At 42.0% G+C, this 17,704-nt stretch overlaps 1 protein-coding gene across 1 annotated transcript; it reads right to left on the reverse strand.

Moving 5' to 3' along the window:
• Nucleotides 1-770: 770 nt before the first annotated feature.
• On the reverse strand, nt 771-17,170 carry mfsd2ab (MFSD2 lysolipid transporter A, lysophospholipid b). The gene is made up of 14 exons (XM_062436290.1): nt 16,952-17,170; nt 13,745-13,870; nt 12,528-12,652; nt 7,831-7,954; nt 7,394-7,472; nt 7,128-7,297; nt 6,920-7,010; nt 6,264-6,382; nt 5,994-6,077; nt 4,021-4,104; nt 3,713-3,825; nt 3,477-3,620; nt 2,926-3,102; nt 771-2,834 (listed from the first exon to the last, which is right to left on the reverse strand). Exons 1-14 carry the CDS (start codon nt 17,039-17,041, stop codon nt 2,780-2,782), a joined length of 1,581 nt encoding a protein of 526 aa, XP_062292274.1. The 5' UTR covers nt 17,042-17,170; the 3' UTR covers nt 771-2,779.
• Between the last annotated feature and the right edge of the window lie 534 nt (nt 17,171-17,704).

The raw sequence follows: 17,704 nt of genomic DNA on the forward strand, positions 1-17,704 counted from the left end.
AAATTGCTAAATTTCAAAATAAATTCACAAATTATCTGTGACTGAATTTGCGTCACACAACAAACCACTAAAATCCCAGCCTGAACACACACTGGATGGATGTGATGTCATCTAATTTACCATTTTTCCAAGTCAAGTGTGTCACAATTTGAAATATATTAATATATATTATATTAATTATAATTATAAGCTATAAAACAGGAACAACAGGTAGTGTAATCTTTGTCATTAACACTTTTTTAAAAATTTTAAATTTTATTAACAAACCTCAAACACCAGATGGCAGTAGTGGACCATGAATACTAACTGTCACTATGTTCAACATGTGAGCCACTGTAAGGTAATGTTTCAAAGGCAAGGTGAAACTAAGCTACATGTTAACACTTGACCTATGTATGCCTTTAAAAAAAAAACGTATTCACATGTTTATTTGTGTTTGTGTTTGGAAAATCCACTGACACAAGTGTGTTCTAATTATAATCCTGTTTCATGGTTATGTTTTCAAACCTGCTGACATTTTAAGTTTCATAGTTGCAAAAACCTTATGAGAGGAAGAAAACACATTTTAAAGAAGGTTATATATACATAAAGTGTCTTAAAACGTGAGACTTCATCCATTGTTTACTCATGTATGGCTAATTATTCACATGATGCTGTGATGTGAAGGTATGTCAGTAAACTATATAAAAATATCTATAATTGAATTGGTATTGCTTAAATTAGCTTATGCGTGTGACATATTTAAAGTAACAAATGTTCTGACGACACAATTCACAGTACACTTACCCATTAGTATTTATTAACAATATCTCTTCATTCTTAACTGTTTTCTTTAAATAACTACAGTACAGTGTACATAAGTTCATTTCACTTTTGCAGCCACAAATATCAAAGTTATTTACAAGTTTACATACAATATATACATATGCACAGGAGGCGTGTACACAAGGCGTCTGTGTGTCCCTGTGGGATTAAAGCTCACACATTTGGCTACAGCCTCAATAGATATGAGGGACGTTCACTGATAGATCCGTGAAGGACACGACAATGGCAAAATAAAACAGAATGAGATTTACAGGATGTACATTATTACAATATTACAGGTTTTAGTGGGTGAACAGGGCACAGTGGTGGCCTCTTAGTAGCGATGTGAAGAATCTCAACAATAGAACTTAACAAAAAAGAAAAATAAGATGAAACTTTTCACATCAGCATCCTAGTTGTCAGAAACAACACGTCGAAGATGTAGCAGTATGTATAACATATGACACTGACTGTACACATTTCCATATCAATGGATATGAACTATGTCAACCCTTATTCTCATGACAGGGATTGAGATGATCACAAAGCACCTCAGTTGTTCCTTCAATTTACACCCTTATGTACAAAGAAAAAGAAAAAGAAAAAAAACATTCAGGAAGACCACAACAAGTTGACTTCACCATCTTCCAGTTTGTTTGTTTTTTTAAAACGATTACAAGCTTCCCTTTTCCAATGCATATGGAGCAAAGACGTTAGCGATGACAGCATGCATTAAAAGGCGTGTGAATGTTTAAAAAATTTGACCGCCCTACCCATTTTCACCACTTGTGAAAAATGGATCATTCTTGTGGGAACAACCTTAAATAGATTTAAATACTGGAAGTAGTATGACTTTCCTGGACAACAAGAATTCAAAAGAAAAAAAAAACAACCCAGTAAAATCAAAACTAATAAATATTTAAATAATGATATCGCTAAATTAGTCCTGGCTGTAGTCACCGTTTTGCTCGGTAATGAGTGGATGAGAGCGTTTAGAGAATAGAGGCTCTTCCTGTCTACAGTAACTGTCCTATAAATAATGTAAATGATGGATAAACATTGCAGTTATCTGTGCAAACTTTTACTATTGTAGTGGTTTCAGTATAATGGTGGAAAACTTTTTTTTTTTTTTTAAAGAAAAAAAAAAAGAAAGAGCCCTTTAGAGCACTGCTGTTACCGTTTTGGCCACTTGTTCCAATATCGCTAACATTACTCCCAAGAAAAGCCAGTGGGATGTGGCAACAATCAGGCTGACTGCTTTTAGTAAACTATGAGGAGAAAATTGTAAAAAGTACAAAACACATTTAAACAATACTCAAAAATACACATCAAGTCAATGACTCGAGAGCAAGTGACTGACTCAAGCTGCGGGTTGTCAGTTTGGACATTATCAACCCCCCCCTCCAAAAAGAGGAGCTCAATTTAAGGCGTTTTTTCGCTAAGAGTTCAGGTTTCTCGCGATGTTAACGGATCTATCAGCGCAGTGCTCGTGGTCATTAACGCTCGTTGTCTGTACGAGGACGGGAACTGTTCAGCTCCAAGTGAGTAGCACCAATAAAATGGCAGTGTGGACTCAAACTCGTCCCCTACTACTCTCATCACATTTCATGGTTTTTGTGCAATTTCAACTGAGTAACAAGACCAACCTTTAAAAAACAAACACAAAAAACCTGCAGTACTCAAAAATAACATGTCCCAAAAAAGTAAGGCTTTTGAGATCTGACTTGAGCCGAACAAGGAGAGTGGTGTGTATCATGCTGGGGGGAAAAAACAACACCGATACAAAAGGCGAGGATAGAGAGTTTTCAGAAAGGCCCGTCAGGTTGTTTTTTTTTGTGTAGATGATGGACAGCAGCAATGTGATTGGACAAGGCAGTGTTTGTACGATCCGACGGGCTCAGATCCATTGGTCCCGCCCAGTGCAAAGTGCCAGTCGATTCGCTCGATTGGTCCGTGGGGGTCTGTAAAGATGTGCTTAGATCATGATGGCCAGTTCTGTAGAGTCTGTTTCAGAATCTGCCTCGCTGTCCCTGCAGGAAAGAGAAAGAAAGAGGGTCTTTAGTTGGAGTTTTGTTTCACGGACATGTAAACATAAAACATGTTCAATCTGCAGATCCTCACCTCAGTTCCTGTAGTAGTTTGCGGTTGCCTTGCCTCCTCTCCTCATCGATTGGATAAGTGTACAATATGATGAGGCCGATTATAATGAGAACAATGGGGGCGGCGGATACAAGCACTTTCAAGGTTACATGCACCGCCTCTGGTTGGGTGCAACCTCGACTGATGTAACCTGCAAAACTAAATTTTAAAAAAAAGGAAAAAAATATATATAGTTAGAAAGCTGACAACACTTGGAGAACAACATCTTTATACTATCTATACGGTAGAGGATTCAGATTTACAGATACAACCTCCCTCTGCATCACTGATCAAAGGCCAACTCTCTGCTGTAAAGTCCGTCATGTGATGCATGCACACATACTACAGCCTTACTCTATTTAATCTAATTTAAAGTGAAAGGGAAGGAATTTCCTTGCTTTGATAAGGGATTAGGGTGCTTGGAGATTTGGATTAGCCTCATTCATGACTTTTCTTTATTGTGTCTTAGTGCAGTTAAAAAATAAAAAAAATGTAAAACACTCGAAAGACCTACAGAAACTTTTTAAACTTACTCTAAACTGAGAGTGGAGATGCCGAGGGAGACTCCAGAAGCGAACTTGGTGAAGAAGACGTAGAAGGAATAGAAGAGGGCCTCGTGGCCGATGGATCCGGGGTTCAGCACTTGGAAATCGTCGACGACGTCAGGCAGCATTGACCTGAAAAGATGAAAAAGCTTCAGTCAGAAATGTTTATTTTTTTATATACAAGTATGTAAGAAAGTCCTCAGTGGGTCAAGCAGGAGTCTCACCATGGCAACAGGAAGGCCGCAGCTACTCCGACCCCAGCGGCGAAGGAGACAATGTAGGTGACAATCAGGTTGCTCTTAAAACACACCACCAGGATCATGAAGGGAACCACAGACTGTAAAAGAGCAGAAACACATTAGATCACTAATGCACACACACAACACCAGCTGTCCCTCAAGAGATTCACTTCCCCACTACAGCCTTTTTTTCTCTCCTCCCTACAAACTGACAGAGAATCACTTCATTCCTGTCAATCTTACAGGTTTCTCTTGACTTAGAAGTGGTGTGCGGATTTGACTGCGGGCCTTACCAGGGTGCCAGCGTAAACCGCCGTCTTTTTCCCAAAGCGAGTCAGAAACCACTGCCAGAAGGGGATGGCCAGAGTAGCGGAGAGCTGAGGGGAGAAAAAAAACATTCCAAGTCTGGTTAACCACCTGTTTTGTTTGGACACACAGAAAAAAACCCAACGTCCAAACAGGTGTCTTCTATTACAGGTTTACGTTATTTTATAGAAGCAACAAGAGAGGACCCTCTGTGAAACTTTATATAATAGTAAAAAATTATTAATTGCATTCTCAAAATTCTTCAGCTTCCATTTGGGGCTTTTAAAATGACTTGAACCATGGTGATGCAGAAGCACATTTGAGCTTTACTGTCCTCCAAACACAAACAGTGAAGACGGAAGACAATATGGCATCCGCTGCTCTTCTCAGAACACCCTGTGATGCAAAGATCCACAGGGGTGACACTCTGACTCTACGGGCTGAGAGAAGGGCTCGGTCAGATCATTGTGACCTCTGATCCCTCTGTGTTTGACTAAAGTAAAAGATAACACAAACAGCTATGTTGCAACAGTATTTTTCCACCTTTTTGAATGGATGAGAGTGAAATACTAAGCTTGGAGAGACAGAGCGAACCCACACATCATCACATCTGTCCTGTCTCACTGCGCAGTCATCCGTCTGTTAGTTACTCCGCTGTGTGAATTTGTGCTGTTTCATGTGGTTTCTCACTGTGAGTAATTGTGAATTTCCTTATTTGCATGCAAGTGTGTGTGTGTGCATGTGCTTGAACTGAATCTGAACTTAGTCACCAAAACCACCACTGCCAGACACAATCGTCTGTTCATTGGCCTTATCAGTCTGTTACACTGAAATCATTATCAGTCAGTACCACTTATAACCAGTTTATCTTCTTATCTGACATGATGAAACACTTTTTACACAGCTGACCTCAATGTCCACTCTTCTCACATAAAACTCTCTGGCCCAATTAGTTAATTTGCAGCACTGCAGCACAGCTAGAGTACAATGTGCCACACAGCATGCTTTTTGCAATGTGCATCACATTAGCATTAGCAAGAAGTACAGACAAGGCTCTTTTTGTCTGTTGTCATTTGATGAACTCTCGCTTGCTCTCACATGGCGTTTCATATCATCTGAACGTCACCATGCCCATCCAGTTACTGACAACCAATCAGAGTTGTTAGATTAAGATTGAGCCACTGCTCCTGTATAAAACACACATTTTCATTTGTTTGACTTCATCTCAGTGTTCTAATAAACGTCTAATAACATCTCCTCAAATTACTGGAGGTGAGGATTAGGATCGCCTCATACGGGGCAGTTTCTCTCAAAGCTTAAGGTGTTAAATCTTTAAAAAAAAAAAAAAAAAAGTCATTTCGCTAAATAAATGTACGTTTAATCAAAAGTACCTCATTGGCTCCATAATCCTTTCCATAAAGTAAAGGATCAAAGCGTGTAATCTTTTCAACCTCACTAACCTGTACTTTCTCACCCTGTACAGTTCTGCTGTACGTGCCAACTGTAGGCACATCTATGGATTAATGGGTTTGAAACCTGTCAGGACCTGATGGCTGATTGGCTCTTAGATATGGAAGTGTCTATGGATACAGGTTTATATATATTGGGGGGAAAAAAGGAGGCCAAGTGAACAGATAAACAGTTGAGATGAGGTTTCTTGTAGCCAAGTGTGGCAGTGGCGTCTTCACTGTCTGTGGGAATGGGATGGCATTCTGGGAGACAAGTAACACATCATGGAAATGGGCCACCAGGAGACATTGCTCTCTAATGGAGCGCAGACTGGCCTTGTATTTGAAGACAATTTATGTGTTCGTCCTGGGAGGGAAGCTTTTGTCTGCACTCTGAAGCTAATGGCTTAACTTATTCTACTGAAATGGGCTGCTCGGGGTTTTGTATGCATTGCTATGGCAACAGCGCACCTATCTGTGTGTCTGAAAATGCCACCTGTGCGTGTACTCACCATGATGGCCAGCAGAATATTCTGGAAGTCGTTTCTGAAGCCCAGCGTGGAGCTGCAGAACAGAGCGAAGTTTCCCTCCAGGAGCTGCGAAACAAAGAGAAAGCTCTGTGAAATGTTATGGCACACACACACACACACACACTGAAGGGGAACTCCCAACAAATGACATCACAAGAAACAAATATAAGCTGAAAGAGTTTTCTTGCCTGAAAACAGGAAACTACATTTCCTAGAAGTCTGAAATATAAGTGTGTGCGTCTCTATACGCACCATGAAACCTAGTGAGGTAAAGAGGAAGACCATGACCAGTTTGGCATAGGGTCCGTGTCCCATCACCAGCTTAATCCCCTGGCAGAAACCCATGGGTTCTGACTTGTGACGGCCAGAATCTGGAAGGATAAAAAAGGGAAAAGAAAAAATGATGCAAAATGACATCTCTTATTCCTTATTGGCCTACTGCCTTTATTCATTTTACATCAACAGCTGCCTTTCATGCTCTCGACAAACACATCTATTAGTCTCATAGCTGGTCACGAGGTCTCTGATTTAACCAAAGCCTCGCCGCATGATGTCAGCTCACTGTCAGCCCACTGTCACACCTTAACATGCAGCTATAACTCTGCGCCCCTATTGGTTTAGACTAGAAACACAGATGACACCTATGCCACATGAAAGACTTGCTCGACTCCGTCCAATCAGAAACTGAAACTTTGTCTGGGGGATGTTTGATAGTGACTAAAGTTAGGAATTTATGACTATGTAGTGTTCCCGCCAAATGCTGATTTATTTATTAATAAGTTAAAAAAATTAGATGTAAGGAGCTGTTTTTATGTGATACTAGATGACACATGAAAGGCAAAGGTTCATATTCAACAGTTTTCCCTCTGATGATGCAAATTAACCTCAATTGAGACATGGACTCTCACCTTTTTGCTCTCTCACGCCGAAGAAAAGAACGATGGCACAGAGGACATAGATTGAGCAGATGATGCCGGAGGAAATCATGTAAGCCGCTCTCTGCAGGGGGGAACGAAAGAAGAAAGGGAAAATGAGCAAAAACACTTTTATTCTGAATTCTACTTCTACTTAGTTAAAATCAGCATTTGCCTGAGTAATAAATACAAGTGTGTTTACCGTGTGTTCCAGGGAGATGACGGGCTCTGTGTCGTTGAGTTCGGTGGTATTGTTGTTCGGGTTTAGTAAGATGTCGCCGGGTCCCGGGAGGCAGGGTGCGTTGGCCATGCCCACGATCTGACCCTGGATGGCTGTACCTACCACGGTGCCCAGAACCTCCACTGTCATCCCTGATTGGAGGACAGATCAATAATGTTTCGTTAGGAGATGACGCACCTTTTTTTTCACCCCTCCCTCCCCCAGGAGACTGATGATATGATACTCACTGTATGCGGTGGCTGAATCCCTCTCTTTCTGCTCCGAGCTGATGAACATGGTGAGGGCGGAGTACGGCACATGGAAGCACTAAAACCCCCCAAAAAAAAGAAAAGAAAAGGGGTGTAAAAAATCTGACAAGAAACAGCTTTTCCCTTCACTTTTTGGGTCTTGCAGAGGCGTCTCTTTTATTGAAATGTTCTGCAACTAGTTTGCAAATATTGCTACAACATTTGTTGATCATTCAGCTTAAATAAAAAAGCTTCACAATTAAAAAGTTACTCCACACTAACACCATAATAACCTTTGTTTTCATACAATAAAGTAAAGAGGTGAAAGGGTGTAACGTTCCTCTTCGTCTGAATTTCATTGTGAAACCTCTTCCATGATCTGGTATTTCAGGTATTAATTAGGTGTGTGTGTGTTTATGGGTGTGTGTTATACTCACAGTTTGAAGAGACTGGAAGAGGCAGTAGAAGAAGAGGTACCAGATGACTTTGCCGTCCTCGAAGGGAGGCACGTACCATAAGAGGAAATAGGAAAGCACAGCCAGAGGGGTTGAGAGCACAATCCTACAGATAGACAGGATGGATGGGATAGAGGAGAGGAAGAGGAGGGGAAGGGGGGGCACAACAAAAACAAAAACATCAACAAGAGTGGACGAAAACGTGAACTCAACCAAGTGTGAACATCGTAAACACTACCAGCCTTCATGAAGAGAGAGGAGGCCGCTCATTGCTCACAGTGCCTCTTTCATTTAGTGTGTGCCAACTTCTCCTCAGCTGGGGGTTGTTTGGTGTGATACTTTGTTAACCATCTCGGGGTGACTCTCATTAACAGGGACATAGTGTTCCCTTTGTACACACACAAGAAACAGGTTGAGCTTCAAGTATAGCTGGATCTGAAGTTCACGTGGGGACCTCACTGGAGGGGGAATGTTGCCGAACAAAAGCAAATTATGTGGCTATAGAAACTGCATGTGAGTCTTTTATATTTAAATGCTAAGTGCTCAACTTGAATAACTGCATTAAAAAAAATGAATCTTGAACAATGTAATTTGAAATTGATTGTATTAGTTCGGAAGTGAATTCCAACAAACTTAAAACTCAATGTAATATTATGAAATTGAATTCAGTTGCTCTGAAACTGTATTGATACACACATTCAACTCTCACAATTCAATTTCTATAACTTAAACAATACTAAATTATGTGATTCAAGTTCTTTAAAAGTGTTTTTCTTAAAGCAATTCAATACAAATACAAATGATTCAACATTCAGTCTTCTTTCCTTATTTCTTTCCATGAAACAACCTGTTATATAATAGAGGCTCAATGAGGTGATTGTATGCGTGCCAGTGTAAGAAAAGGGAGTTCAAATGTTTTTTTGATATTGTAAACACATCAGTGCTGTCCTGCCCTCCTCCTCACATGAGTAACATCCCGTTTATTCACACCATGATGTCATTTTATAAGGAAAATCACTGCAGAATTCCAGCAAGAGTGCTTCCTTTGGTCGCTTCCTGCCTCTGTTTGTATTCTTCCTATGGTCAGATCAAAACTCTCCAATCAGATATCAGACAGTGAGTTAAACCACACCTCTGGAAACAGCAGTGTGGCTTGTGTGTACATCCTGCTGGTGTGTCTGTTCTGTTGCAGGAAATGCTACGCGCATTGTACATCAGGCGATTCGACATTATCAGACAGGATATGACCTCAAGCATCGCGGTGATGCAACTTCTCGCCATAGCAGTGACGAAAATATAAACAGCTGATGTCAGACTCCCCATGAGACACACTGATGCGCAGTATGGGCATGAGGGAAATGTTAAGAGGGGCAGCACATGTGATCTGATTAACTTGACTCCTGTGTGGAGTCACGGTGGGAGCATGCAGGTGCAGGTGACTTGACGCTTAAGAATGCATTGTTATGAATACACACTACAACACCTTGAAAATTAGGCGAGGCACCTTGTTATAATATTCAAACGTCCTACAATAAAAAGGTTCTGACTCTCTTGACGTTTGCTGAGTCTTTTAAAAGGAGTGTGAGCTTTACTTGAGCAGTTTGTAAGGTTAAACCAACACTCGCACGGTGCCAGTTACACAGCACACCATATAAGTAGTAGCCTGATGCCTCTCCTGGAATCAAATTTAAAATCTGAAATAGCTGTGCTGACTAAAGAGTGGTGACAAGGTAAGGTAGAAGGTGACGGTCGGTCAGTTTGACAACTGCAAAAAACGTACAGTTATATAACAGCCGTCATTGTGTTTGGTGTTTAAACAGCTGCAAAAAAGAGATAAAAACTTGCCAAATATTATGATTTTGAGTCATTCCCTTCATGTTTGGCTACTTTAGAAGCTGCTTAAGAAATTACAGAAAATTTAAAAAATATTCATATCAGTGGGGAAAAACAGAAATATCTGGATACTAAACAGTCAGAGTCTACAGAAATTCATTTAAATGCATGTTTAGGAAATAGCAGGAAGCCGGCAGCCGGTCACTTGTGACTGCTCGGTGGCTCTGCAGCAACACTGAGGCTCATTCTGCTCTCGCTTTGCTGAGTGAACTGTAGTAACCTCCCGGATTCCTCAGCGAGTCTTAAAAAAATCCTATCTGGGCTCTCACACCCTTACTGCTGCCACGCCATTGGCTCATTCTGGTGGTGTGTTGTGGGCTGGACCAATGAGGAGCCCGGCTGACTTTCCCCTCCCCTCCCCCCTGCTCTTCAAACACAGAGCTTTTAAAGATAGAGCTGCTTTGCCGCCTTTCCTCGGACCGCAGAGCTCGTCTTCTCATGTCTTTACAGCTCGGACTGAACTTAATGTGACTGAACATGGCGATCATTCCTCCATCCTCCTCTTGCTCCTACGACACCCCCTTCCTCCCTTTTCTCCCCCCATCCAACAACCACACCCTATCTCTGACAACAAATGGTTGAGATCTCTCGTGCACAGCACAAGCAGCATCCAGTGTGACCCACTTTTTTTTTATTTATTTTTTTTAAAAAGAGACTTGAAACGTCAGCAACTCGATGAAAATCACAATAATGACATGGTAACCTAACCCCCCTCTGGCACCTCCTTTCAATTAAGGTTCATTAAGATGATGTATGCATAAACAAAATGACCAAAATTGTACATGAAACACATCATTTTAACATTGGACTGTGCAGAGAATACAAAAAAAAGATAAGTTTTACAGTTGAATATATGACACTCATGTAGGAACCTTTAAAAAGCATGCTGCTATGTGGCTGTTAATATGAATGTCACTGTCCAAACTTGCTATTACAGCTAATTCTGACTGCAAATTCCACTTAATTTCCAGAGAGACTGTACGTTTAAGCCACTGCCACCAAACAGGATGATCATTCCTTTGTGTTGTAAATTAATTATGCGCATCATCTCACTGGAGGTGCACCCAAAGGAGTGTTTTAACGGAAGGAAACCCAAGAGGGGGGGGGCTGCACGACTGGGGTTCATCTCCCAGCTGTGCCCTTTCTTGAGACATTTCCTGAGTAATGTAGGATATGATTTTTTTTTTTTTGTAATCAAGCAGGCACACACACAGGGGTAAATCAGCTCCCTGTTTGAGCTCCCTGTGGTGCTCATTATGTAGCTGCCCTTTGAGATCTCTCGCCCTCATTCTGTTTCCTCAGTCACCTTTCCACCTTTTTTTCGCTGGCCCATTACGGTCCTTCCACGCACCCGCAAAAAGTACCTCATGTTCCATACTAGCGGAGGACTGTAGCTGTAAAACATCGTCAGTGTTGACAGGGGTATGGCAGCCGCATCTATAACCAGCTACCCCCCACTCCCCTGTCACCTTACACCCAATTTCACTTGCATAATACTGTCACTTATACCCCATCAGACACCCACCCACCTCCAGGAGGGTATGTGATTTCTCACAATGATGGGAAAACGTACAAGATAACTCTAGGGATGAACCCACGTAGGGTTGTTCAGATATTGAGAGGCGGGGATGTGTGTGTGTGTGTGTGTGGGGGGTGGGGGGAGGAGATGTAGCGGTTAAAAGAAAAAGAGGTCAGTAACCTTTTACGTGAATAAGGCCTGAAGAACTATAGACCTCCTGCTCGCTTGCTGCAGCTCCGCCACAAACGTGACAAGAGCTGCAGAACCAGTTCATTTCCACCCACGCCAATGAGGAAGTTGTACAGCTCATATTGAAAGTTGAACTAGAAAAACAGGCCAAGTATAATAATGTTTAATGTTTAGTGTTAAGTGTCCCTGTAAAAAAAGTCTGAGGGTCAGTTTCTACCAATAACACAAATCCAATACTTAGAGCTATCAGAGCCTATCAATCTTCTTGAGGAATTTCTCATATAAAAAAGGGGAGACGGGTTGCTGAGACTGGTGCGCTCAGTAGCAGGCAGGAGCTATATTTATCAATAACATGCCAAAAGCCATGCTGTGGGAAATGTGCAAGACCAGCACCTGCAGGACCTCCCTTGTTTAGTTTAAGAAAAAAAAAAGCCTCAGCGTCTTTACTATGTGGCTTTGGCATTTTTCACCGGAATGTCTAATGGCCAGTATGCATAGGAGCACTTGGGAGTGGGAGTGGGAGTGGGAGTAGGCGTGTGTGTGTGTGTGTGTGTGTGTGTGTGTGTGTGTGTGTGTGTGTGTGTGTGTGTGTGTGTGTGTGTGTGTGTGTGTGTGTGAGTGTGTGTGTGCGTGTTGAAGAGAGAGCAAGGGAGAGGGGAGGACGGGGGAAGGGGGAGGCTTGAATGTGCATATATACGCATGTTTAGGCAATGAGGACGTAGTACGGCAGAAATTGCATCAGCGTGACCGCTCTTGTGAAAAAAAGGAGTCCGGTGGTGATTTAAAAAACACAAAGCACCGCCTCAAAACAGTGACACGTTAACATGGTATGGTTGGAAACGCCTCACTCACACCACTGATTCATCGAGTCTGAAGTCAGCTGAGCTTCCAGTGGAAGATTTCCAGAACCAAATATGGGGATAAGTGCTTCGAGTTAATTCTGGCACTTTTATCTACTCCTATTTGGCTGAGATCTGAACAATAGAGCTGGAGGAGAAGAAAGCATATATTTACTTTAAAAAAAATTAATTTAAAAAAAAGGGATAAAGCCCAAATTCCTGCTTGGAAGTAGACCTACCATGGCAGCATGCGTCCAACACGCGTCCAGGGGCTTCGGGAGACCAGAAAGCCCACTGTGGGGTCCGTTACGGCGTCCCAGGCCCGGCCCACGAACAAGATGATGGAGGCGTAGAAGGGATCCAGCTAGGAAAAGAAGAGATGCAAAGATTAGAACAACGGCTGTGACTGAACATGTAGAGAGGTTATTAGGTTATTGCCTAATACGTTACGAGAAACAGCATTTCCTGTGCACACCTGCTACCGTAATATAACTACCACCAGCATCCACCTCAGGGTGACTCAATGTGGCTAAAGCTGACACAATGGACAAATCCTGTGGCCCAGGAGCTCTAACTGACGAAAGAGTGTGTAGCTTTAAAAATGGGACCTAACAGAGAGTAGTGATTAATTTATCTTATTTATTTATGTCTTTACTTTATTTTTTTAGAAGAACACATATACATTTATAGGGGAAATTATAACTATAATTAGTGAGTGATCTTTTCTTCCTTGTCAGCATTTCCTAAGGAATTAGTCAAGAGGCAGCATGTAGCCAGAATCAAGTCAAACAGTGAAAGTGGCGCTTGGCTGCTCAGCGCGTCTGCTCTTCATCCTGCGCCGCGCAGAGGAGGAAACGAAAGAGACGGATGCTCCTCTACTGACTGTACAATCTGCGCCATGCTGTGTCATCCAATAGACTCTTAATCAACGGCCCCGGTGGCCGCACAAAGCTAAACCCTGGGAGGCCGTTTGACTTACACGCCGTCTTGGCCTTGACCATCAGATTAGTGTCAGAGCCCATTAAAGCCATCCCCTCCTCATTGTGCTGCCCCCCTCCCCTATTTTTTTTTTTCTTCTACAGAATGAGCCCCTGTAAGCCTTTTGATGTTACAGTGTCGCCCATCGTGGACTCTCAGAAACTTTTTTCCCCCCACCTCTTCATTTTTCTACCAGGACAATCACTCTCTTTGTTGGTCAGCTTTGGCGGTCACAATGTCTTCCAATTATGAGGAGGTGCTTTTTAAAAAAGGGCACAGGAGGGGACTGTGTGCAAGTTCTTGCCCTTTAGACTATAAATGCCATTTCACATACTGTGGGGAAAGCACAGACGAGATGTTCCAATCCAATACGTAAGGTGCTCCTTAAAGTGCGTCAGGTTGTCTATATTTAGATTTGCGTAATAAAAGTAACACTGGAGAGGTCGAGACAGGCCGCTGGGTTCGTGAACTTTCTCACCTGCGCTACGTCCAGCAGATAGATCTGCAGAAAGAAGCCGAGGGCGCATCCTGTGATCTGGTAGGGCGCTCCACCGATTGCGTAGCATAGCTTGTTGCAGACGGACAACCTGTTCCTATGCTCATGCTGCGGGAACACAAGCAAAAGAAAAGGAGAGAGGGGAAAAAAAACAGTTAGTCAAGGAGCATAATTGAAACTTTTTACACATTCAGCATTAACCTACTTTTAAATAAAGTGTCCTTAAGACTAAGTTTTCACAGCTGTCCACAAAGATTTTCAGGCTCTAATTAGCCAGTGTAATTCTAGGTGGGCTCTATTCTGCCGTGTCAACAACAGCAACTTAATCCTAACAGAGATTCAGTATACACTTATAGTCCCCCTGGTTTATAAATAGGCAGCTTTATCAATTGCTTTCTCGAGAATATTCAACCCGTCATTGCTTCAATCTTCAGTCTCGCCTTCTTCCTACCTATAGTCGGATTAAAACAATGACATTTCCCAGCTACTCGAAAAGAATGTGGCCTAAATTGTTAATCGCCACTTTCGAGCCAGAGAGCTCAGCTGGCGAGAGGCTAACCATGATGTAGCGTTTTGGCAGATATCAGGCGAGGACAGCCACTGGGAAATAAGCATCCTTTGCTTTTTCTAACAAGTGGTCATTCTGCTCTGTTTTTCTGCACTGTAGATGTAATAATTTTCTCAGCCTGACATGCTCTAAAAACAGCTGACAGATTCCAACAGCAGCACAAATCTCTGTTAATTAGAGTCCAGGCATGACAACACTGTGACGTAACACACACTAAAAAAAACAGGCCAGGGTGACACTGCTTTGTCTGCAGCTTGAACTGGCTTAGCATCCACAAGGGACGGCTGCCAGTTTGACCGGTGCTCTGGCCACAGTGGGTTCGTCAGAAGGGGCAATATAACACACCCTCCTCCCTGGCCAATAGAAAAGGCTGTGTCTAATATGCCCCTCATGTCAGCCGGTCAAAGAATCTTTCATCACTGCTGCTGCATGAGGAAATGAATGTATGAGACTTTTAATATCCTCAGACAAAAAAAAACAAAAAAAACCTGCTTCAGGATCATGCCACCAGCTCTTGAAAATGACCTTCAACTGTGGGCACATTTTGGTACTCCTCCAGCCTGTCATTGATATGCATGAGAAGAAAATGAACACTGACTGCCTTGATCTTACATCAGGCCACTACACAACACAACGCAGCTTCTGTCCTGTTGATACACCCAACCTCGGCATTTGTTTAGGTGACAAAACACTGAAATGAGATACCAGCCCCTTTTAAAAACAAAGGCGCACTTATTTAAATGTTTGGGACTGAGCACAATGGCTGGCATTACAACGGCTGAGGCTACCTGGTGATTTAGGTCAGGTCTCTATGGTGCTGACCACAAGGATCAAACTTGACCATACGGTGTGATACAGAGACCGCAGTAAACTGGCCTGTATTAGTGTTGTATATGTCTGACAATGACAGGCAGTTTCTTCGATACATTTAGAGGTGACAGAGCATGGGAAGCCAATCGGATTTCTTTCTCCTATACATACATTTCTGCCACTCCTAAGTCTTAACATGACATTGCAGTGAGTGCACATACTCATGGGTTGGTGTGACAGTGTATTCATGTCACTCCTCTGACGCAATCTCACTTTAAAATGCTCTTTTTTTCGTATGCATCCTAATGACATCAGTTACAGCAGAGCAGAAATGTGTTCTCTGCACAAAAATACTTGTATGTGATGAGGAAACCCACTCAGCTATAGTGCATGGAAAACTGCCTTCTATTACTTCCTCACAGGCTACTATTTCTGCTATCAGTGCAGCCAGTAGTGATATGTCACCAGTGTGTACTGATTACATGCGTGGAGTCAAAAGGAACAAGCCAGAACAGGTGGCTTTTTTGACATATTCAAACATTGCTAAATCATTTCAATTTGCTGTTTGCAATTAATTGATGTACAACACGTTGGTGGTGCACCTCAATTACCTCTGGCAAGCAGAAAAACGTCTGGTTTTGGGTGGGATTTAGGCGAAATATCCTCTGTCTGCTTCGTCTGTTTGACACGTCGCCTCTAGTGGGGGTTTCATGCCGCATTCAAGATATCGGAAATATAGGAGCTGTCACTAAAAATGCATACAATATACCAATTTAAGGGGTATTCTTTGCTCATTTAGACGCGGTTTTGGAACAATTATCCCACGAAAAACATATTAGAAATAAAAAAAAAAGGGTATATGTTGATTCATAACGAACACGAATTAACAAGCTAGTACAAATGTTTTCCTCCCCTTTATGCTACTACAATGTAAAGCACTGTGTCACCTCGTTTCTGAAAACAGAGTCGACCTAACACTAAAAATAATCAACGTGTGTTTTTGTTGCGGGTATATCTTATTTGTTTCATTTATACACACACCGACAAGTGAAAGCGTTAAAATCACTCGCTACATCAATACGGGCTTGTGGCGGTACAGTGAACGCACCACAACTGCTACCGACTGCCACATAAAGTGATATGAGGGATGCAAACCAGGATATCTCATTTTCTTATCAATGGACAACACCCTAGCCCTTTTTTTTACGACTCTCACGTTTATAATTACACATTTTCATTGACTTTCACAGTGGAGACCTTTGTATGGATAATGAAAGCGACTTATGTCAGAGGCTTCATGACCATATATTTAGCTCAAAGAGAGAAAGGAGAGTGGCATTTTTCGGGATTTAAATTTAGCTGCAGCCGTTAAGGGTATCTAGTGCAAAGAATAGCTCCTAATATAACAGCCTAGCAAGCACTAAAATATGACTTAAACTTACTGTTTAACCGCGTCTCACACCGTTTAAAAGCCTCTTTTTTAAAAATTTGCTATTTTAAGATACTGAAGTTGAAAGGAAGTAGTTGGCTAGGGATTCAAAAGTATTATTTGTTCACTGAAATTGGTTATGTAAATGCATTTTTTCCTTAATTTTTTTCATTCATTGTGTTGAGAAACTATTGATAGGTGTGTCGCTTATCTCCTTTGTAGGTTTTATGACTCACATCCTGACACATATTTTTACCGGCGTGCTGCTCTGTTCATTCAAATGTTCAAGCTACCCTCCAGCTTCTGGTTCCTCGTTCTGTGACCACTGTGAACAGTCGATAATCATTTTAAATGTATTGTTCAATTCGTGAATGAAACTCACCTTTCTGGACAGCTTGATGCCATCCTCGCTGACCGGTTTATTCAACAAACTGGCGTTGGAGTATTGTTCGCCTCCCTCTCCTTTTGCCATAGCAGAGAAGCTGGATTCTTTAGTTCAATTCACCAAAAATATGTAGAAGAATTAAAATAGTCTTCCGATAACGTTGAAAGGAAAAGCACCCAAAAAACCACACGTCACAGTCTGTTCGTCGTATAGCCTACACCGAGAAGATGTGTTGAGAGAATGGGTGGATGTAGTAATTTGAAGACGAAAACCGCCCCCTTTTTTTTCTTCAACGTGCCATTCACGCCATTTTAAACCCCGCCCTCAAGCGCGTGAGGTTAGAGCTGCTGCGGCTGCTCGTGCTTATCACACATCATCCATTGACTTTCATCAAAGTGCTGTATGAGGAGAGATAGGATCATTTCTTAGGAAAGATGTATCCTGGATTGCGCCATTCCCAGTATAATGACCCAGTTATGTTCACGGTCACAACAAGAAGCAGCGACTATAGAAATAATGTTCATATCCTGTGAAAGGGTTTCATATCGTTACCGTTAATATAGGCGCGCAAGTCTGCTTCCGAGTCGGGCTTAAGGGGAAAGTTAAGGGGAAACATACATATTGATATTTACACCTGTGGGAAAAAGGTGTAAGACATCGTAGCCTTAACGCTATTCAAACCCACGTTAACATTTGCGAAACATTATTTTACTTATGTAATGGTAAAATAAATCCAGACAACGTTACATC

This window comes from Scomber scombrus, chromosome 16 (genome assembly GCF_963691925.1).
Source record: "Scomber scombrus chromosome 16, fScoSco1.1, whole genome shotgun sequence".
NCBI lineage: Eukaryota > Metazoa > Chordata > Actinopteri > Scombriformes > Scombridae > Scomber > Scomber scombrus.

What these genes read in the sequence shown, in the direction of transcription:
- mfsd2ab (XM_062436290.1), bottom strand. Translation starts at nt 17,041, where the DNA reads ATGGCAAAAGGAGAGGGAGGCGAACAATACTCCAACGCCAGTTTGTTG. An exon ending in GCGGCCTTCCTGTTGCCATG is followed by an intron (nt 3,621 to 3,712) that starts GTGAGACTCCTG and finishes TCATCTTTTCAG; the next exon opens with GTCAATGCTGCCTGACGTCG. An exon ending in AAACTACTACAGGAACTGAG is followed by an intron (nt 2,835 to 2,925) that starts GTGAGGATCTGC and finishes TCTTTCCTGCAG; the next exon opens with GGACAGCGAGGCAGATTCTG.